The sequence below is a fragment of the Sinocyclocheilus rhinocerous genome, unplaced genomic scaffold (genome assembly GCF_001515625.1).
Source record: "Sinocyclocheilus rhinocerous isolate Xijiao unplaced genomic scaffold, SAMN03320098_v1.1 scaffold3489, whole genome shotgun sequence".
In the NCBI taxonomy this organism is placed as follows: Eukaryota; Metazoa; Chordata; class Actinopteri; order Cypriniformes; family Cyprinidae; genus Sinocyclocheilus; species Sinocyclocheilus rhinocerous.
In genome coordinates, this window is record NW_015641068.1 from 35206 (window position 1) to 58149 (window position 22944).

Sequence of the window (22944 nt, forward strand, 5' to 3'; positions counted from 1 at the left end):
AATTTTGTTGTGTTTTTTGTCATTTTTCTTAGTTTTCCTATATAGGTTTTACTCATTTTTATTTCAGTTTTAGTTATTTTAGCACATCAAGTTAAAATAAATGAAAATGAGGACTGTTGCTTTGGCAGCTAGTTGGAATAAAATAAGTTTTAGTTTTTTATATATTACTTTATTTCAGTTAAAGTTTATTTTATTTCAAGTAGAGAAAGTTTTTATACCATAATAAACCTGCTTTAAATTACAGAAAACTACAGGCTTGTTGAGGCTTAATTGGGGGCATAAGTAAAGACTTTTAGGAATTGTTTTAGGGACAAAACACTTGGGAAATGTCTTGATGTAAACAAGTAGTAATCATGGTATGAGCTAAATAATTGATGCTGGATTGTAGTATTATTGAAAATGTTTCATTATTGCATTATTGAAAGGCTTCACATTATGCCTGTATTATATACATTTTTTAATAATTCAGTGTCAAGTCAAGTCACCTTTATTCATATAGCACTTTATAAAATACAGAGCAGCACTAAAATGACAACAGTTATTATCCAGTTCATTGTTGATTCAGTTTGATTCAATAACTGTGTAAAGTTCATCAATTATGGAATGAGTTCAATTAATGTATAAAGCAGGTTTGGAGAAAACAGAGATGCCATCATCCAGCTCAGTTCAGTTCTCATCCAATAGTGCATTTATGTCACTTCATTGTCCCCCAGCTAAAGAAACCAAAAGGACCAATATCTGACTTCAAAATGTCACATTTGACAAATCCAGAACCAAGCTGCATTATAATGTGTTTTAAATGTATATGAAGTGTACTGTCTGCTCTATTAGCTGTTAGTTAGTGTTGAGCGTAAATCCCAGCGTTGATCTGTTTCCTGTGTGTTGTTTGTGTAGGTGATAAACAATGGGCCCAGCAGACTTCCAGGCTCCACGGTGGACATCAGGATACCCAACCGCCTGACTGGTAACGGAGCAGATATGTTCCATATCATTGACACACAAGTGAGTTCCTGCCACTCATGCGCTTGTTTATGTAGCTAGACTTCATTCTCATCGTTTTCCCTCACATCAGTTATACAGCTGTCCATTCTCATCACACTTGTTTGTGCTGTAAGTGGTTTCTACGACCTGTTCATGCTAGGTATTATTGGGTGTTATTTTGCGTTACACCACAGCATTGTTGTTTTTTGATTGGTTGACAGTCTTAGAGCTTGAATAATTTCCATATCAATTCAGCATGTTCTTTCTAAGCTAGTAATATGCTATTTTAAGCAAGATACTCACTGTACTTTTAGAGCTGCATGATTTGGGGGGGAAAATTTAATTGTGAAATCTAATTTCTCTGATAAAAATTGTTATTGCAAAATATTGATTTATTTATTTGTTTATTTATTTATTTTACTTTGTTTTTTATTTATAGAATTGTTAAAGCAGCAGGTTTGCTGTGCTAGTAGGGCTGCACAATTTGGCCAACAACTTTGTTATTATATATCAATATGACAATGAATATTATTATTATTATTATAAATAAACAAAATAAGAAATATTAATGATAATATTTCAGTGTAAAATAAAAAAAATAGTATGTAAGAAATATAATAATAATAATAATAATAATAGTATTTTTATTGTTCAATACAACTATAAAATTACAATATAATATATAAAATTACAATACAATAATATTTGTGGCTGTCTTAATTTCTTCATTTTCAAACATTAAAACATCAAGCTTTTATTTTGGCAGAAAACTGCAGCTTCTGTTTTGTTGACAACAGGTTTATTATCGCATCTCATTGGACTGTTGGTGCATGTTGTGTTGCCAAACGCATGTTATAAACTTAAACGTTTTAAACCCAAACTCCCAGTGTGTGCAGAGATCAGTTAATGTAGCATTTACTGTGAATTAATGAAAATTACCACAAAATTATGCTTCATAGCTGCATTGCAACCTTAGGGTGCATTGGTTTGCAACAATTTCACGGCCCTGTCATCAATTATTCCTTATAATTTTGCTACGTAATTTCCAAACAAACACATTTGAAATGATGCCACAGGCTTGTCGAGGGTTAATTGGCAAAGTAAATAAGTACTTTGAGCATTTTAGAGACAAAACTTGTCTTCGTAATCATGGTATATAAGTGGAGTAATTGAAGCTAGATTGGTGCATTATTAAAAATGTAAGGCTTCACATTATGCCTGTGTTACATGCATTAAGTTTTCAATAATTATATGGTCCAATGTCAATTATGTCTTACTTATATTACCTTTAAAACATTGTTTCTACTTAAGGTTAAGTATAAGATTACATTATTTAAAGTACTTTATAAATGCCACAATTGTTGCATGTTTTGAAGCTAAATATACAGAGCTAGGCATTATCTATATTATATCAATAGAAGCGAGGGCAGCGTGTTGATTATGTTCTGTTCTCATACAGTGAGAGTTCAGTGAGGTCAACATCCTCAGGCTTATAATGAATTCAGAGGTGAGAGATGGGTTTAGGTAGTTAAACGCACAATAAACTAATACAGAGGGTAGAAATTCAAGACCAGCACCACATACTATGTTGATTTAACCCTTGCATCGGCCATATTGCAAGATCAGGCCAGGGATCAACCTGTTTACTGTGAATGGGAGGACGGGGGAGGTTTGTATCCCACCCTGTACGTCTCATATGGAATCACTTACGAGAGGATTAAATGGTTTGCACGAAAGGGTGGAATGGGACACTTGGGGAAAGTTTCTGTTCACCCTGACTAACCTGCAGCACAATGGCAATACCGGTTAACTCTACTCAAGGAGGAGCGAAGGTTCCCAGGCACCCACATGGACAGCATAAACACTCGGCCTAATTAAAAATGCACACGTGGAGGAATTCCTCTCCTCACATGACTGAAAACATATGGGGCATTTATACATAAACAGCTTGGGCTGGTCCCTCGATGCTGATGAGATGTCTTAAATTAGAAAGGGTTATGTGACATCAGCTTTGTTAAAAAACAAAACCTTAATGAGCTGCCTTCCAAACACACTTTAACCCTCATTTTGTGTTCAGATCAATTTGACCCACATTTAAACAGCTCGAAACACTAATTAAAGGGTCATGAAACCCCCCCGTTTCAGCACTGGTTAGTTCTCACCACAGTTTTAAAAAATGCTAAAAAAGTGGGCGTGGTGCGCAGTGGAGCGGTGGTGGAAGAGGAGAGACAGACAACACACACAGCTTCGCATTCAGACAGTTTCATTTCGCTCCCATCGAATTAAAAACACAAATAAATGCACAGCCATTTGCACTCTGCAATGAAAACATATATATGAACGTGCTGTTGCACCTCTGAGAACTTTTAAGGCTTATTCTGTGGCGTTTATATTAGCCTTTTGACGAATTGTCACAGAGCTGTAAAAACGGTTATGCTCACCAAGTGAATGAATCGCGTTTGTGCCGAACTCTTATTACAAAGCAAAAACAAACACACTCCTCCGATCCATGAACGTTTCTCTCAGTTAATGTGCGCGATCTCACAGTCTGTCATAGCAAATCCGCACATGCTGTTGTGAATAATTAAGCGAAGTGTCTTCTCATAGGATAAGAACACGCAGTCTCATGAATAATTTAATAGACACCAACGCGTCATCGATGTATTATAGTCCTTTGCCATGTCACAAATTGTGACGTCAACACAATGTAGATTTTAAACCCGGAAGATGAAAATAGCACAAAAAAGTTTAAAATTAACCAGTTTTCGCCAACAGTTAAAATTATCGGATGCTAACATTGTCTTCTATGATGTGCAACACAAACACCTCTGCTAAAATCTCAGAAAAAAGTAGTCTGGGGTTTCATGACCCTTTAAAGTATTTCTTCTTGAAATTTGGTGACTTTTTCCTCATTTAGGGTCATGAATGTGCATGCAAAGTTTTGACACATAAACGTGTTTTGGAAAGTACGAATTTTGTGCCCACAATCAAATTGACCCCTGTTGGTTTCTATGCAATTCGCCAAAAATCAACACTTTGAAAAACAGAAAAACCTTTATAGTAGCATAGACTAAAATATTCAATATATATTTTATCATTTGGGTTAATTTGACTCTTAAAACCAACAAAAAAAACGCTTTTCCGTAGTGCATGATTTGTAAACTAATACATTATGAGGTTTGCATCACATAACCAGCTTCATATCCATGGCTTTTCTGACATAGTAAACTTACTCAGTAGCTCACCTGGTACAGCATTACACGATAAAAGAGCTCAAAAACTTGTAAAAGCAAGCTAAAATGGCATGGTTGCTTCAGTAAAATGTGTTTTAATCTCACGTTTGTATTAGGTTTAGGATAGGGTTTAGTGTAGCTTTTAGCACCACACTCACCAGATATTTAGTTTCCAAACTGCCACCATATGTACATAATAAAACATTGCCAGATTCGTGTTTATCTGTTTCCTGGAAAATTGCAAGCAGTTTTAGTGCCACTCCCCAGACATTTCACATTTTAGTCTGAAAGCAAAAGATGCAAGAAATAATGTAATATCACTTTGCAGAAGTGTTTTTCCAATGTGCCTGAGTTTATATTTCTTAAAACTAGGGATATGCCGGTATCAAATTTTCATGTTGCGATTAATTGCTAATGCTTTTATCACGGTATGCGGTATTATCACGATGTTGAAATTTAGTTTAAAAAAGTGCTGTCATAATACAGTATAACAGGTTTAATAAAATTTTTCTTATAACAAAAATAACTGAACATTTAAATGAAATAAAGCGACACAGAAAAATTTATAAAGTTAAAAGTTTTACACAGATTAAAGTGCAAAAGAATAGGTATCACTTTACCAATAGGTATCAATACAATAAGACCTCATTAGTTAACCTTAGTTAATGCATTAACATTCACAATGAGCAATAGCTACATTTGCTAAAGAAGTTATTAATCTTTGTTTAAAAAATACAAGTCTTAGTTCATGTTAGCTCATTAAATAACACAGTTGCAACTTTAGATTTTAACAACATGTGCTTCTCGTCCGCGCTTGTTTACATCAGAGTGCGCACGCATCTTTCATGCAGCATACGGCGGTGTTGTGCATTTTGACCAGTTTATGGGAAAAGTATTCTTAAAATGCATTCAAAATTCTGAATAATTTGTAATATATAATTATTCACGGTATTTAGAAGTGCCCACGATAACAATATCGTGCATATTCATTACCGTGATATATCGCATTACCGAATACCGGCACAAGTCTACTTAAAACACTATCTAGGGAGGCAAGTCGCTAGGTTTTAAAACAGTACTGTAGTGAAATCAGCCCATGAATGACTTTGACTAGTGTACTTGTAAAATCATGCGTGAAACAGGCAGAGATCCTTCCTTTGACTTGAGAGAAGACAATGTGAGGTCTTCAGATGCTTTCCTCTATGGAGGTCTGACTGGAAAGGATGCTGGTTAAAGGAAGAGGTGAAGTGTTCCCCGGGGGCAGAGGGGAGGAAGGGGCAGCGGGACATTAAATCACTCCAGATGGGACATGCTGTCAGAGAAAGGCTTCCCAACTCCCGCTGGGAAAGAACTTCCTTTCGTTATCTGAATTGCTTAGCAGGTCTGAGCTCACTGGATAAATGATAATGTCTGTGAGCATCTCAGCACATCAGCTTCCAGTCGTCATGTACTTAATGTTTTTAGTGAAACATTTTTACACTTAAAAAATGAGGCATTAAGTCATATTTAGGGTTGCAAAGGGGTGGAAAATTTCCGGTAAATTTCCGGAAACTTTCCAAAAATCCCTGGAATATTCCAAAAAATCCTGAAATGTTTCCAAAATTTCTGGAATATTTCCAAAATGTATTGGAAATTTTCCACCTTTTTGCAACCCTAGTCATATTGAGTCATAATCAAAAGTATTGATTATGAACTTTGTAAGGGAAAACATTTAAGTAGATTTGAATAACTTTAAGAAAAAGTTAAGGCAACTCAAATATTTGAGTAAGCCAGTTTAAAAACAATATTTATAATAATACTTCAGTAAACTTTTTTTCATTTGAATTCACTAAATATTGCAACTAACTATTAGTCAAGTCAAATCACCTTTATTTTTATAGCACTTTATACGATACAGACTGTTTCAAAGCAGCTTGACAGTATTAAACAGAAAAGTAAAATTAATGACGCATACTTTAACAATGAGGCAAATCCAAAATTCTGTTATAAAGCAGCTGTAGCAGGATAACTTTTAGCACACATGCACACACAAAATAACACTTATTTTCAACATTTACTCACATTTACTTACATTATACACTCTGTATCAAACCATGCTGGAAAAATCTGACTTCCCTCTCTTTGCATGTGATTGTTAATCATTGCCAACTTCTTAAGTTGTTGTTATAAAATAAAGAATACTGATAAGGAATGAGTAATAATTTTAGTTCTTAAAACTGATCAGTATAATTTATCCAGTACTCAAATAATTACGATTGAAGTCAGGGTTATTATAATAAACTAAAACTGAAATTAAAACCCATAAAAAAATATTTACAGCTAGTTACCAAGGCAACATTCTCATTTGGATTTAGTTTAGCTTGATGTACTAAAATAACTAAAAATAAAACCAAAATAAATAATTATGAAAACTATATAGACATATTTAAAAAAAAATAAAAATAAAGACAACAAAATTCATAAAACTTTAATTGGAATTAAAATGAAAACTGAAAATATAAAGATAAAAACTATAGTATCTCAATAACACTAAAATAATGCTCATTGAAATGTGTGTTAATCATTCAGTTTGTTAGTTAAATACTAATGTACTAATGTTGTTGTTCTTTTTTATGAGTAAGTGCAGTAAACAAGTCTGTGATGGAATCAGGTGATATTTAGCCGAGAAAGAGCTGTGAGATTCACTCATTTTCTTGTTTTCTGTTTGTCTGCAGGTATCTGAAGGTCGAGGGAACTGCACGTGGCACAGGAACCCCAAACCCTGCACAATTCCTCAGGACAAGGAGAGCATCTTCCACACCATTTTTGCTTTCTTCACCAAATCAGGCAGAAAAGTTCTGGTATGACAAAGCACTTATTGTTCATAGTTCAGAGGAAAAAGCACAATGTGTGAAAATGGCATTAAAATGCATTTAGCACTTGGAAATAAGCCATATTTGCATATTTAATGTTGTTTGCCTGGCATTTTTGTCAATGCATGTACATTAGTGCAGTGGATCACAGCATTTAATGCCCCATAAAACAGGAGGTTTTGTGCTGAAGGGGTGAATCTTATTCTGGTATCCTGTGTCAACAGGACTGTGACCGGCCTGGCAGAGCGTGTCTTACTATTTCCTGCAGTCTGAGCTCTCAGGCTAAAGAAGAAGCCACGAACATAGATGTGCAAATGCTACTGAACACTGAAATACTACAGAGGGTGAGTTATTGCTGTAATGAAGTACAAAGTTATTGAAGTGTCAATGCAAGTCTTCAGAGTGTGTGATTAAGACTTTAAGTGCAACAAGCTACTAAACTAGTTAAAATACTGCCAGGCTAGCCTTGGTAATAGCTTAAACTAATTAGCTAACTAATTATCAGCTGTTTACCTACAGTATCAGTCAACCGGCAACCTTTAGTTAAATAAAAAGTAGCTAGCTACATGACAAGCTACTGACAAACATAAGTTGATGAACTACATTGAGGCTAATAAGCAGCAATATATATTATTATAAATATTTATCTGGCACAAATCCCATAAGGATCTCATTTATTGTGACAGATCAGTCAAACTTCAACATATAAATTTACACTACATTTAACTAATAAAACAAATAAAAACACCCCTATTTTTATAACCTAATCAAAAAGTGATAAACAACAGTGTTGAACAAGATATTTTACTACTACAAATGTCACAAAATACTACTCGGTAGTAATGGAAACGATTAAACATTGTTTTAGAATATTTGAAATAAAGCTGAAATAAAATGAAATATAAATATTAAAGGGGTGGTTCATTGCGATTTCACTTTTTTAAATGTTAGTTAGTGTGTAATGTTGCTGTTTGAGCATAAATCTGTCTCAGTGTTATTTTATTATCATTGAGATACTATTATAGTTTTTCATTTTAATTTTAGTTTAAGGTTTAGTCATTTTGGTAGCTTTATTAGTTTAGTAATTTTGTTGTGTTTTGTCATTTTTAGTAGTTTTATTTTTATTCATTGCGATTTAAGTTTTAGTTATTTTATTACATTAAGTTAAACTAAAATAAAGGGAGAAATGTTGCCTTGGCAGCTATCTGAAATAAAACGTTTTTTATACTTTAATTTATTTCAGTGAATGTTTTATTTTATGTAATAACATTTTTTAAGTGGTTTAATTTTAAGTTTTGGTTTTAAGTATAATAACTCTGGTCTGTCTTGGTGTGTGGTTTGCAGGACAGCTCCTCTGTGATCCAGTTTGTGACACGAGGTCACGTCCAGCTGGACGACAGGGCCGTGGAGGTCTCAACCGGCCTTCCAGAGGAGATTTCTGTAAGTGATCAAACACATGAATAATCCAATCCAACAGTCAACAGTACCATTACTGTAAACTAGACTCAGAGCTTCAGAGACTTCATCTGACATGCTGGTGGTTTTCATTGTAAGATTGAAAGCGGTCAGGACCCCTGATGCACGGAAGAAAATGAAATTGTCCGATCGCATGATTCTGAGTTCATCGGCTCGTAGTAGCCACCGACATCTGGGTCGAGTTTGCTGTTCATATGGGAGCAGGGGTCTTTTTTTACTCTACAGCTGTGCTCGAGAACAGTCACCTCTAATACTGCAGACCTCGGCGTGCCGATTGATTAGAGGAATATGGGACTGTGTTTCGGTGTCTGGTGCCATGGTACTCGCTCAGCCCTGCTCTCAGCTGATTGGGTTTCTGACCCAGTTTCAGCCACCCATTTGTAGCATAGAGGCCAATTCCTAATAGGGCTGTTAAAAGTGTCTGCGCCCCCTTCTGCCCTCAGCACTTAGGAAATGCATCGGTCCCAAAGCAATCCGTTATTAAGTCACACACGACGCTCCCTGGGGCAAACGTTGGACACGCAACTCTCATTTACAAAAGGCATTGCCCACATTTAAGCATTAATACCGCACAGTCTTGTAGCGTGTTTCAACTGTATCGTTTCCATCATGTTCACAGCAACTTGAACTAATTGGAAATGACAGACCAACTGTGAGCATTAAACCTTTATATGCTGCTGTATCATTAGTTTAGTCAGCTGAACTCAACAAATGCTCGAGATATATTTAGTGCAATATTTATATCTTACACTTTAGTTTCCATTGAATACAAATAAGTCTGATCATAGAGAAATGTTTATCCCAAAGACGGCACACAGAGGAATATATCACAGCTCTTTTATAGTTTTCATTGCTGATGTTAGTATCTTGCATTGTTTTTATTTTTTAACTAAAACTAAAACAATTAAAAGTCAAAAGATTTTGCCTTGGCAACTAACTGAAATAAAATAGGTTTAGGCTTAAGTACTAAAATTACTCAAACTAAAACCATTAAAAATAAATTAAAGCTAAATAAATAGAACCCCCAAAACTATAAAAAATTACATAGAATATAGAACTGAGATCATCTGATATTAATAGAATTTGATGAAAAATATTTCAATTCATATCGAGATTTTTGAGATTTCATTGCTCAAGTTAATATATTGCATTTTCTTATTTGTAACTCAAACTAAAACTAGTAAAAGTAAATTTTGTTAAGTGAAATGAAGCTGAAATAAAATGTAAATACAAAAAAGAAAAAGTAAGACAACTTGTTATCTATCTGAAATTAAATAAGTTCAGGTTTAAGTACTAAAACTGATCAAACTAAAACAAATAAGAATAAAGCTAATAGAAATGTTAAAGAATTCCTAAATAGAAATGTTAAATACTAACGAAAATGACAAAAGTATATAAAAAAATATTTTAAAAAAATAAACATCTTATCAAATATAATAGTAAATAATACTAAAATAACACTGGTATTTTGGCAACTGAGCAGTTTCAGGTCTCTTCTCAACTAAACTTCATCAAAAGTCTTATTTGTATCTCATTACTGTTTCAAAGAAACAACCGAGACATTATCTCTCATTCGTGATTTTGATTGAATGTGTTTTTTCCGTCGACCCTCACGTTCAAGAAGTGAAACTGTGGCCAGAAGCTGAAGCCAGACTGGGACTGGGATTTTCTGCTAGCTTTTCATGCGACATTTCCATCCAGATCCATTGAGGGAACTGTTCGCTGTGTTTTTGTGGCAGTACATTATGGTTTCAGAGGTGAAATTCTTCCACATTTAAGGGTCAGCGAGCACGTATGCCATATAACACATATTGTGCATGAAACTATGTGTATGTATGTTATTCAGAGGCAATCCAGCGGTCATCCATGGTTAAAACAGACTTCACATAATGACGTCCAGTCCAGTAAACAAATGAACTCCTCCTGGCATTCTGTGATGATCTGGATTAATGAAAACCTTCACAGACCTGTGTTTGATTGATTTGTTGACTTGAAGAATGAAATCTCATTTCCTTTGGATCGAGTCAACACCCAATATTCTGTAGACTCAGCACAGACGTTATAAAATTCAGGAAATGACACGGTGATTCATAGTCTGTAAAGTCTGATCTTGGGTCCCGCTGAGAAATGACTATCTGTAATATGTTTATTTAAGTCGGTGATGTTATGCTGAATGTCGTGTCCCGTCTGGTTCGTGTGTGTATGTTCACTCTCTCTGTGTTGTCCTGCAGCTGGTGTTTGAGGCCCTTCACAGTCAGGAGCCCAGGGGTTACGTGGTGGGATGGATCATCGCCATCAGCCTCCTCGTGGGAATCCTCATCTTCCTGCTGCTGGCGGTGCTGCTCTGGAAGGTAGCGCTTCAGACAAACACATGTTTCTCAGTCAACATCCTTGTTGGTTCTGGAGCAGCGTCCGGGTTTGCTCTGGATTTAGGGGCTTAAACAACATTCTTATAAACCTAGATTTAGGGTTGGCAAGAGTGCAGCGACCATTATAATACGTTTATAAATGTCACCACCCACACTTTTTGGGAAATAATCATTATATTTTGAGCGTTCCGGTCACTGTACAATGAAAAAATAGGAGCCGTCCACAGACTGTAAAACAACGACTTTAAGACCAAGCAGAAGCAATATGGATGTTTATCAAAAAATAAATAAAAATCCACAATATCAAGAATGAATTTTGGAGTAATTTTCGACATTCGTGATAGAAACGATGACAGACACGTTACTATTTTATAAGATTTACTTTTCAAAGTAATAATATATTTATATGTTTTATATGTGTGTTATATATTATATAATAACATAAAAGTACATTTTACTATAAAATATTAAGATAGTTCTGTCAAAATGTCTTCAATTTACATAATCAATAAAGTCATAGTAGTAGAAATGGTAATAATATGAATAATAATAATTATTAGTATTATTACTACCACTACTATTAAATCCTTGCACTTTGTCATTATCATTATTATTACTTTGAGAATAATTATTATTATTTTAAGGGTTATCATATAACAAAGATATTTTTCATCCATGTTTTCACAATTTAAATTAAAAATGTAAACAATTAAAAAATATATATTAGACAAAAAAAAATGCAATGGTGTGCTGTGAACTTACTGATATATTTTCAGTTGATTATATTTGTAAATGTAACATTTTTTGAAAAAAAAAAAAAAAAAAAGTTGTATGAATTTATTTCAGATAAATTTGTTTTAAATCACAAATTACAGAATCCAGATAGCTAGATAGACAGACAGACAGACAGAATTGGTGAAAAAAATTAAAATTAAAAGGTAGCTTCTCTGTAGAGTTTAGCTGTAAACAAAGAAGTTTTTACATTCACTCTTGAGGTCTAACAAACATGTGGAAAGCATTTCCTTCCTCATTAATGACATATTTAAAAATGTTTAAACATCAATATCACATGATATGAAAACATGTATATTGTTATACTATTACTGCCATACTACTCATGAGCTTGGCTGAAAAGGTTTTTAATGTGCACCACACACTTTTCAGATCATTCCTAATGCCTTGAGGATTGAGATCATGAGCTTAAACAACATGATCAACTTGTCATTTCTCACTGATTTTAGGATTAGGGTCATATTTAAGGATGATTGCTTGATAGAAACATTATTCCAGAACCAACAGAAAATATTGAACCATGCAAATATACATCAGACTTTCTACTAGATATCCGTCCTCACAGACTTCCAGATGAGGCTGTTTGCTTGTCTTTTCTCATGAGACCGAGTTCAAATCACATGCCTGAGACGGTTCCTGTTAGACAGCAGTTCAGCTCAGCAAAGTCAGTGTGAGCGGAGAATGTGACCCGTCTTGAAAGAGCAGAACCACCTGCTCGTGTGCAGCGTCCCGTTACAGCTAAATTAGCATCGGGCTGCTTTTAATATCCTCTGCCAAAAAAAAAGGCAGAGTAAGGCGGATGCGGATGAATTGTTTTGTTTGAAATAAACAGTTCTTACAGTACATTAGTGCATGAACATAAAAAGAAACAATGAAATGATGCAGCTTTGAATTAGTGCTCTGATGGTAGTCCAGTTTTGAAAGATATTCCCTCAACTGGACTCGTCTCGAGTCACATGTCCCTCATTCACACACTACTGTTGTTTTTCTTGGCCTGAGGGGTCAATAGAGAGCTTTCGTAAAGTAACAAAACACAGCGCCGACAATAATCTACACGTACACATAAAAGTGAACCGAACGGATTTCAAGGCTTCTCAAACAAGTCCTTCTTTTCCTTTCCACTCCATTACTTTCCAGCGGGAATACTAGAGCAAATCCTGGAATGTTGGTGTAGGGATACTTATCCCCCCAAATCCCAAATCTGCCAAAATAAACTTCCTCAACAAGAGCTGGACATGTCCAGCTACTCCAGCGTCAGGAAATGCCTGGAGAGAGCCGGGGTCTGAATCAATAAACCGCATTCAAACAAAGACAAACCTGTTGAGTCACAGGAAGAGGAACAGCACATTTCCTGCGCTGACGCTCTTCTTTACAGTAGCGCTGTGTCGCCCATCCCACTAGTTATCTGACTCCCACCCTGTCCATTGGCTCCAACTTCACAAAGGGATAGTTCACCCAAAAATGACATCATTTACTCGCTCCTTTGTTGCTCCGAATCTGTGTGACTTTCTTTCTTCTGCGAAACACTAAAGAAGCTCAGAGCCAGTGTTTTCAATACAATGAAAAGCACCATATTCACTATACGTTCCAAATTTTCTCAAGTCGTATGATAACCTTGTGTGTGTGGCAAACTAAAATATTTTAGCATTAAATCTCCTTCGCTGTAGCTCAAATTTCATTCGTATTTGAACATATTCAGACATTCAATCCAGACATCAATTACACCTAATAACTTTAGTAATGTGAAGTTAGAGGATGTATAAATATTTTTGGATACCTATATGATATGATAAAGCATTCCTCTTACAGTTTGAATATCATCAGTCATGAGGGGTTTCATAATGAAACCTTAACTTGTTTTGGGTCAAGGCCCCAAAAATGGGTGGTATTTTCATATACTCTTTTTAATTTGATTAAATAGATGTTTTAATGGCCATATGTCTGACAGCAGGATTGCATTAGGTTGGGTGTATCTGATCTGCCAGTCAAAGTCAAAGAAGTCTCTTCTGCTCATCAAGACTGCATTTATTTGATCAAAAATAAAGTAAAATTGTTAAATGTTATTGCAATTTAAAATAACTGTTTTCTATTGTAATAGATTTTAAAGGGGTCCTATTATGCTCTTTTACAAAGTCTTGATTTTGTTTTGGGGGTGTACTAGAGCATGCCCTCATGCTTAGTGGTTCGAAAAACGTATTATTTTTCACATAATTTACATTATTAAAGTCCCTTTCTCCCCCGCCTGGCACAAACGACTCGATTAGTTCCGGCTTTGATGAAGGTCCGCCTTCCGAAAAATAAAATGTATTGCGATTGGTTAACTGTCCCAGTGCGTTGTGATTGGCGAACAGCTTAGACAGTGTTTCATTACTGCCACGCCCCTTACTCCGTCTTTCAACAAAAGCTTTTGGCGAATCCGGCACTGTACTCCCTCGTGTTGTGGAAGCTGTCCTCAGTAAAATGTGCATGAAAACAGTTATGCTACTTTGACACATTTTTTCAGGATTATTAGAGGATAGAAAGTTCAAAAGAAGTTCATTTAAATAGACACACCTTTACTGTCATTTTTAAAAATTTAAAGAATTCTGAATATAAATATTAATTTCTTTAAAAATATATTTTTGACCCCACACTTTTTGTATTTTGTAACAGCAAGGTAACGTGTGATTGGAAAAAGGAATATCATTTTGTCATTTGTCCACTGTCCCACCCTGTATGCCGACACGCAGCAATTATGTTTGTGTTTTGCAGATGGGATTCTTCAGGAGGCATTACAGAGAGATCATAGAGGCCGAAAAGAACAGAAAGGACAGCGATGAAAGCTGGGATTGGGTCCAGAAGAGCCAATGAGAGCTTGGATTGGGTTCAGAAAATCCAATACCCCGGCTCTCTCCAAAGACCCAGACCCTCCAGCCTTCCATATGTGGAAGAAAAGAATATTCTCCAGATTTTTCGGAGGTTTGACACTTTTTGTTTGTCGTTGATGGTGATCTAGCTGATGTTGGAGGTGACCGTGTGGCCTGCCAGAAGAGACTCGCAGTGGAATTCCACTGATCCCAATGGGACAGGCCTCTTGCCAGTGGGTCTGAAGAGACGGAAAGAGAGACTTCCTGGAACGAATGTGGATATCGTGTCAATACTAGCAGACAATTACAACCCTCAGGGCGCTGTTGAAAAGCAAAAATCTATTTTTTATAAAATGTATTCCATACTGTATAGAAGAGAGCTTCAAGAGTTGTCTTTAAAGCACTGATGACTGACACACGCCAAAGAGTTGATGTTATTCCTTCACAGTGTTCTGGTGCACATCAGTTCTCAGATGAACCTTGAAGATGGATTGTACCTCTTTGTCCCCTCAAGATGTTAACTTACAAAGAATGCAAAGCAAAAGTTTGTGTCCTTCATTCAGACGACTCCCGAGTTAAATGTTGCATGAACAAATGAAAGAGGAGATGCAAACCAAAGTTGTTATTGCTCGAGTTGTTAAAAGAGTAGTTCACCTCAAAATGAATGCTTGCTGAAAATGCACTCATCCTCAGGCCATCCAAGATGTAGATGAATTTGTTTCTTCATCAGAACAGATTTGGAGAAATGAAGCATTACATCTCTTGCTCAGCAATGGATGCTCTGCAGTGAATGGGTGCCGTCAGAATGAGAGTCCAAACAGCTGATAAAAACATCACAGTAATCCACACCACTCCATTAAAAGTTAAAATGCCTTGATTAATTTTTTTAATTTACAAATGCAGCTTTTCACTTCACAAGACTGGAGTGGTGTGGATTACTTGTGATGTTTTTATCAGCTGTTTGGACTCTCATTATGACGGCACCCATTCACTGCAGAGGATCCATTGCTGAGCATCTGTTCCCATAAAGACACAATCTCATCTACATCTTGGATGGCCTGAGGATGAGTACATTTTCAGACAGTTTTCATTTCATTTCAGTCCAGTTAAAACAGAAAGAGAAAACCATATACGTTCTCAGATTAAACACGCTTTATTTAGTATATGTGAAATTCACAGCTTAGAGCATTATTTGTACTGCACTGGATTTTGACCCCACTGAAAGATGCATGTTATTCCAAAAGAAAAGATTCTGTCTTCTTAATCTTTCACAAAATATATGAACTTTTACTGACTTTTTTGTATTCCTTTCCAACCACCTGTAAATTAGAAGCTGTTCACAATCTAATCAATTCCTTGCGTAGTGACGTTAAAAGTTCAGATTTAAGAGCTGCATTGTCGGCTGACGTCTCCGTTTGCTTGTCTGGACTATCTCGCGAGCGCGCCGAAAACAGCAGGCCGCTGATGAGACGACCACGCATTAGCAACATTACCGGATTTATTCTTCATATTTCAGTGCGAAATTCACTTATTTTGGATCGAAATAAGATACCCAACACGCATAACTGGGTGGTGAAAATAAATAGACAACAAGATTGGAATATAGTTAAGCACTGCAGGAGCATCAGCAGACGTGACTTACTCCATTGCCCCTCGAACCGGAAGTCCAATCTAATCAATTACTAATGGATGAAATCAAATCCCACCCTACAAATTCTCCTGGTTTCACTCAGAAACTTCCTAACTGGTTGACCTCTGGCGGTCTAAGATCTCAAGATATACATTTTAGACGTTATGCAAGGGACACATTCCAAGTAAGTATAAAAACACTTTAATCTGCCATATATTCTCCCAAAAATTCCTACAGCATGTTTATAATTATTATTCTACAGCAAACGTGACAACATATAGTGTCTTCTGCTTTTTAAAGGGTTAGTTCACCCAAAAATGAAAATTCTGATTAATTACTCACCCTCATGTCGTTCCAAACCCGTAAGACCTTCGTTCATCTTCAGAACACAAATTAAGATATTTTTGATGAAATCCGAGAGCTCTCTGACCCTCCCATAGACAGCAAGGGTAAAGATCAAGGCACAGAAACATAGTAAGGACATCGTTAAAATAGTCAGGAAAATGAAATTCAGTATTTTCATTTTTGGTTGAACTATCCCTTTAAAAAGTCCTATGACAAGTTTTTTTGAAGTTCAGACTGCATAGGTTCAGGTTTTTACCGTGCAGGACCTGCAGTGTGTAATGGCCTAAAAATAGGTGGGAATGTGCAGTACTTCATCACTGGGCACAAACTCGTACCGTGGAGCTTATGGGAACAGCTTGTTTTAAGTCACCATTTTGGACTTCACTCAGAGCGCAGCCCCAACATGAGCTGTTCGCTGTCAGACTTTACATGGAGCTGTTTTATTCAGTGAACTTGGTTGCTTGTTTTTTGCATTTTCCTCTCATTTTAGAGGGTTCATTTGAAAGAAACCATTTCTTTGATGTTAACCAACTGATCAGTAGCTTTGCAATTGGATATTAGATGATCGCTGGAAGATTCTCCAAAAAATATCTTATATTATTTGATCAATAATCACCACTGGCATGGCAAAACCACGTCTGCATTTCATGTCCGGCCCAACACCAGGTTCTTGCATAGGTGTGTTTCAGAGAGACACATACTTGACTTTGTAAGTGTGTAACCTAACTGTGAGTGTTGTTGCCATTATCACCTATTTTGAGCATTTTAGAATAAACTACTGTCACTGATGTTTTATAGATGTATTGAGAAATATGTTTGTTGTACAAGCTCAAGCTGTATATTTATGTACTGAAACTGCTTTTTTTTTCAAATTAAAAATCACAAACAGATGTTTCGTTTCAGCTTTGTTCCGTGCCACCCAAATATTTAGTGAGGTGTTTCTTGTTGCACTGATGCCCTCTAGTGTAATACGAGTGTAATGTTTACACTACATTGCGGTGTATAATGTCTGCTTTTTTTTTGTATGTGACCAAAAGAATTATACAATACATTATAAAAAGTAAATGCTTTAAGAGTATGAATTTAAAACGTGGTATCCAGTTATCTTTCATTTAAAATGGTTCTTTTGGATTTTATGTAGTGTTGTTTTAGTACCATTGAGATACTATTACAGTTTTTCTTAATATTGTGAACTGGTTTGCATTTATTTATTTTTATTTTTTCATTTTTAGTATAGAGAGCGAGAGAGATGAGAAATGTTGCCTTGGCAAATGGCTGAAATTAAAAGTTAATTTTATGTTTATTTTATTTAAAGTACAGAATTTTAATGGTTTTAGTTTCAGTTTTAGTTAACTATAATATTAGGTATAATTGTAGGTCAGTCTTGTGTAAAATGTCTATACCTTTGCAAATGCAATCAAATGATGAGTCGATTTATGAAAAATCACAGCTTATGTAGAATGGTTCATTCATATTGGAAATGTATGGAAATGCATTGTATTTTTTTTTTTTTTTCAATTATAAATAAGAGTGATTGCTATTTAGAATGATGGATGGACATAAATGTTTGCATAAAGTTATCACAAGTTGTAGTAATGGAGGAAAGTACTAAGCATCTACCCAAAGGTTTAGACATTTAAAAAAAATAAAAAACAGAAATGAAAATGTTTTATATGCTGAATCAATGAATGGATTGTTTTAATTTTACTTGTATTATAAACTTTCTTTATTGTAATTGTAACATTTTTTTTTTGTTGTATTGTAAATAAATTTTATTGTATTTATATCTCTTAGTAATTAGGCTGGGATGAATTACTTTGGTTACCATGGGACATCTGAGAGCCAAACAAACAGTGCTGTCCCATAGTAAAAGCGCTGCATTATTCATTAGCTGCTACTGTGTGACAGGCAGAGCACTTGCATGGAGCTACTACACCACCAGGTAAATTTCTATTTTAATATATCAATTAGCAAAGAAGATCTTCACCTGGCTGCTTATATCAAACATTTTAATATTATTCCATATATGTCAGGAACTAAAATTGTTTGACCTGACAACTGTTTAAAAGCTAAAATTAGAGTAACATGTAACATTTTTTTCAGGTAGAATGCATATATATTGACACGTATTCTGTTACAGTGCAAGAAAAATGACATCTATACTGGAGGATGGCTTGATAAAAACAGGTTCAATAGCGCAGGTGGTGGCCCCTCTGTCCACTCACCTGTGTCACCTCATCCTACTGTGCGGGAGCGAGACAGAACTGGATGAATTCACCCGGCTGGAAGCTGCAGCTAAAGCGGTGGCCAAAGCATCCAAACACATGGCAGCTGTGGCAACAAGGTCAGTTGCATGAATTTTTCCTGACGGGGTAGAAGATGAAGCATATAAATAAATACATTACAAAAATAAACGCTGACATGAAAGTTACTTTGCCTCATAAAACAAAAACATAGCTGTATATATCATTGACAAAAGTGCTTTGTTGCTTAAAGAAAAAGTACTAAAGTGGGGGGAATTAGGTGGTAATATGGTACATGTTCAAAAACAACATAATGTTACTATGGGACATTAGCTTGGTACCAAAAACAAGGACACACCATGGTATTGCATTGTGGTTTGTACTAAATGTGTTAATGGCTCCACAGAGAACAGACATTCACATTATACCACATATCCTTGCTTTCAGGTTAGTGGAAGATACCGATGATGATGTCCTGAAGATGGAAATGGATCCACTCGTGGAATCCCTGACTGTTTCTGGTCAGCATGTGCTCCTTGCCACCCAAAAGCTCAGCATACAACCAGAGATCATAGAGCACAGAGAAGAACTCATTGAAGCCACTCAAAATGTGCTAGTAGGTGTGGTCAAGGTAATACGTTATTTGTTGTAAAGGAAAATAGCTGCATGCAAAAATCATAGAGTTGTGGGATATGTTCTTATCCTATAAAAACTCCTGGAGGGCCACAGTCCTGCAGAGTTTAGTTTCAACCTAAACTACATTCCTGTAGTTTTCAAATAATCCTGGAGGACCTGATTAAAGTGACATGATCTGTAGCCAAGTATGGTGTCCCAACCTATAATCCCTACCGGTACCAAGATTTGAACCTGCAACCTTAGGGTTGCAAGTCCAACTCTTTAACCATTAGGCCCTTTAGCTGGTTCAGTTTAATTTAATTGAAGTTAAAGCTAAAAACTGCAGAAATGTCACTCTCCAGGAAACTGATTTTGGCCCACATGGCCTTCATGGTTATATCTAGATCAGTGTTCCCAAACCTCCAGCCCTGCTCCTGGAGGGCTTCCGTCCTGCAGATTTCCGTCCCAAACCCAAACATACTTGAACCAGCTAATCAAGGTGTTTAGGGTTATTTGATAATTACAGGCAGATGTGCTGGAGCAGGGTTGGAACTGAAGTCTGCAGGACGGTAGCTCTCCAGAAGCAGGGTTGGATTCCCTTGCTGTTTTTCCACTGGGGCTGGTGCCGGAGCTGGAGTCGGTGCTCGGCCAAGAGTGGCACTCCTTCAGAACTAGCTCGCATGTCCATGGCAGGGAGCAGAACCCTCTACATCACAAACATGTGACCGGAATCAGTTGTTACCTCTGCGGAAGGAGAGCATTGGTTTCTTCTGCCGACCACTGGTGAACTGATGTATTTAATTGTTGTTGTTAATGTGGTTAATTTACTTCAACTCAGATGGCCTTTCAAACTCCGGTCTGTAGTGGAAACTCCGCCTACTAATGTCATAGGTTCCTTTGTTCGAGATCAGCAAAGTTTCGGTTCCAGTTTGGAACCAGGATCTGGGCACTGGCCCAGGAATTTTTTTTTTTTTTGAGAAGAAAAGTGCAGCCCGGTTCCCAATTGGTAATGGTGACTTGATTTTGGATATCTCCCTTATCTGACCCATAAATTTCAGGTCTTGGGAGTTTCTGTTAATGAGCTGATTTAGGAGTGTTTGATTAGGAAGAATTAAAAAAAACTGTGTAATGTTGGGCCCTGTCTCAAATAGCACACTTCATGTCACGTGTACTTGCGGACTGGCGGACTTACAATGGCCGCCATGTGAACATGTCCATTAAGTCCATGAGGCTGTAGGGTGTCCCATTCGTCATTTTAGCTTTCAGAAAGGTGCATGCAAGCACCGCCTTTGCGGCCGCTATGCTTACTCGGTGAGCATTTCTGCCGAGCTCCATGGCAGACTTTTCCCCGACAGTCAAAGTGCCATTACGTCACGAAATGTGGACTCAAAGGAAGAACGCGGGGGTTTAGGGTGTGATTTGGGACAGGGTCTTGGAGTGTCTCCAGGAACAGGGTGTAGATGACAATCTTCATTCTTTGAAAAAACCTGAAAAATTCACATGGCATTCCTAGTTTATTTAGAGCCTACCCCTAAAGCTGAACTTGTTAGAAATTTCAAATATCTTGAGTTTCGTAGAAAAATATTTACCACCAACCTCTGTGACTGAAATGCCTAATGATTGATTCCATTTCTTTTGGTCTCTATAGATCCTTCTAGTGGAAGATGATGCGACTGTAAGGAAGATCACTGCAGTTGCTGATTGGCTCTTGCAGTATCTTTCTCAAGTAGGAGCTGCAGCAGACATATCATCCTTATTGAAAGCATTTCAAGTATACTCAAAGGCAATGCTGCTTCTTCACAACTTGGTAGTGGAAAGAATTCAGGAGCTGCGTGACGACAAACAACAGGAGCGTTTGAGGGCTTCTCTAGAAACACTGAAAAACTGTGTTTCCATGCTGCACACTGCCATGTACACGACAATCAAACATCCACACAGCGAGGAGGCACAGAGTGCAAAGCAGTACATCTTAAACCAGGTGGACTCAACTGTAAATGGCATCACAGCCACACTCAAGAGCAACTGTGAACCAGGTGCCAGGGGTTCATGTGGATGCTACACCGTAATACGGAACAAATTACTAAGACTGCTTTCTGATCCTGCTTGTGTTAAAGATGGTGGTTTTGACGTTATGCTTCGTGACCTAGTGTTCCACAGCATGGCAGTAGCAAACACTTCTCGCAGGGATATTCAGTTTGAGGTTGCTGCACACTCCAAGCAAGTCCTTCAGCTCTGGTCAGAGATGTCACAACAAATGAAATGCTGTGATGATCAACAGCTTGCAAACACATGTGCTTCTCTTTTGAATCAAATCCACAAACTTGACAATGCTACGGTAAAGGCCACACAGTTGCGGGTAATGGACATATTTGTCACAACTTCAACTCCCTTGGAACAGTTGGTGCACACCGTGAGCTGTATCTTCCAGGATGTGCAAGATGAAGATAAGTTGCATGTGGAAACACTTCAGGTTCAATCTGAATCCTTCATAACACATGCTGACAAGATTTCAGAAGTGGCAGGCTTCGTCTCAGCTTTAGCGTGTGATGAAAAGAGTCTTGAGGGCGTAGAGAACTCAAGGGGATGCATCATGAGACTGAATCAAGCAATTTGTGTACTTATGCAAAATCTAGAGGAAGACGAGGTGCGTTCAAGTGAAGCTCTGGAAAAACTAAAAGAGATGCAACAGAGATGGTCAGAGGAGATTGAGCAGCTCTTTCACGCATGTAGTAGCATCATAAACGTGAAGGACTTTGTCTGTCTTGCTCTTCAGGAGATCCAGAGCAACTGGATGGAGTTTGTTGAGGCACATGAAGATGAAGATGCACAGTATCTCACAAAACAGGCAAGCTTGCTTATTGGCCATATGAGCTTGGTAATCCAGCTCGTGAGAAAACATGTAAATAAGAGTGACAATCCAATCTACCGTAATGGACTTCTGGTACTGATAAAGCAAGCGGAAGGATCTGCTGCCGAGGTGACAAGTTGTGTCACTGATATCTACTCTAATACCAGTCTTAGCAATGAGGCTTTCTCATTGCTCTCTGATTGTGTTTCAACAGCCCTAAAACACTTTGACATTCTACGTGAAGGACTTGACGGTTTGCAGCATCCACATCTGCTTAGCCCACTGCGGGAGGGAGCTCGCCAGTCTGCCGGTACTGTACCATGTGCTATGCCCATTTCAGAACTTGAAAGATCAACTGAAGATCATTCTGATAAAACAGAATCTGAGTCTTCAGTGCAAAGTTCCACTGGTGAAGAAATTCCATGTCAACTCAAAGATAGTTTAGCAAAGCCGGCTGTTCATCTAATAGTGGAGCATGATGTACCAAACCCTGAAGAAGCATGGATTGCACCTGTCACGGAATCTAAATCTGTCGTACAGCTCCATAATATTGATTTGTTGCCTCTCTTGTGTGAAGTTGTCTGCATGACCAAAGGTAAAGATGTAGAGGCTCTTAACAGGGCTTGCACTGGAGTTCTAGTACTCTCAAACAGCTATGCCCAAGCTACAAGAGAAGCCACCAGTGTCATAGACATGGCTGATAGTGAGGAAGTG

General features: G+C 37.0%; 1 protein-coding gene across 1 annotated transcript in view; it reads left to right on the forward strand.

The window, feature by feature from the left end:
- Positions 1–15261, forward strand: part of LOC107754575 (integrin alpha-9-like) — a gene marked incomplete at its 5' end in the record, with an annotated part of 31312 nt that extends 16051 nt beyond the window's left edge. The window contains 6 exons of the mRNA XM_016571066.1: positions 895–1002; positions 6929–7054; positions 7291–7410; positions 8411–8506; positions 10774–10893; positions 14455–15261. Of these exons, the coding sequence (XP_016426552.1) occupies positions 895–1002; positions 6929–7054; positions 7291–7410; positions 8411–8506; positions 10774–10893; positions 14455–14553 (669 nt within the window). The remainder of the gene's footprint in view (positions 1–894; positions 1003–6928; positions 7055–7290; positions 7411–8410; positions 8507–10773; positions 10894–14454) is intronic.
- Positions 15262–22944: the final 7683 nt, after the last annotated feature.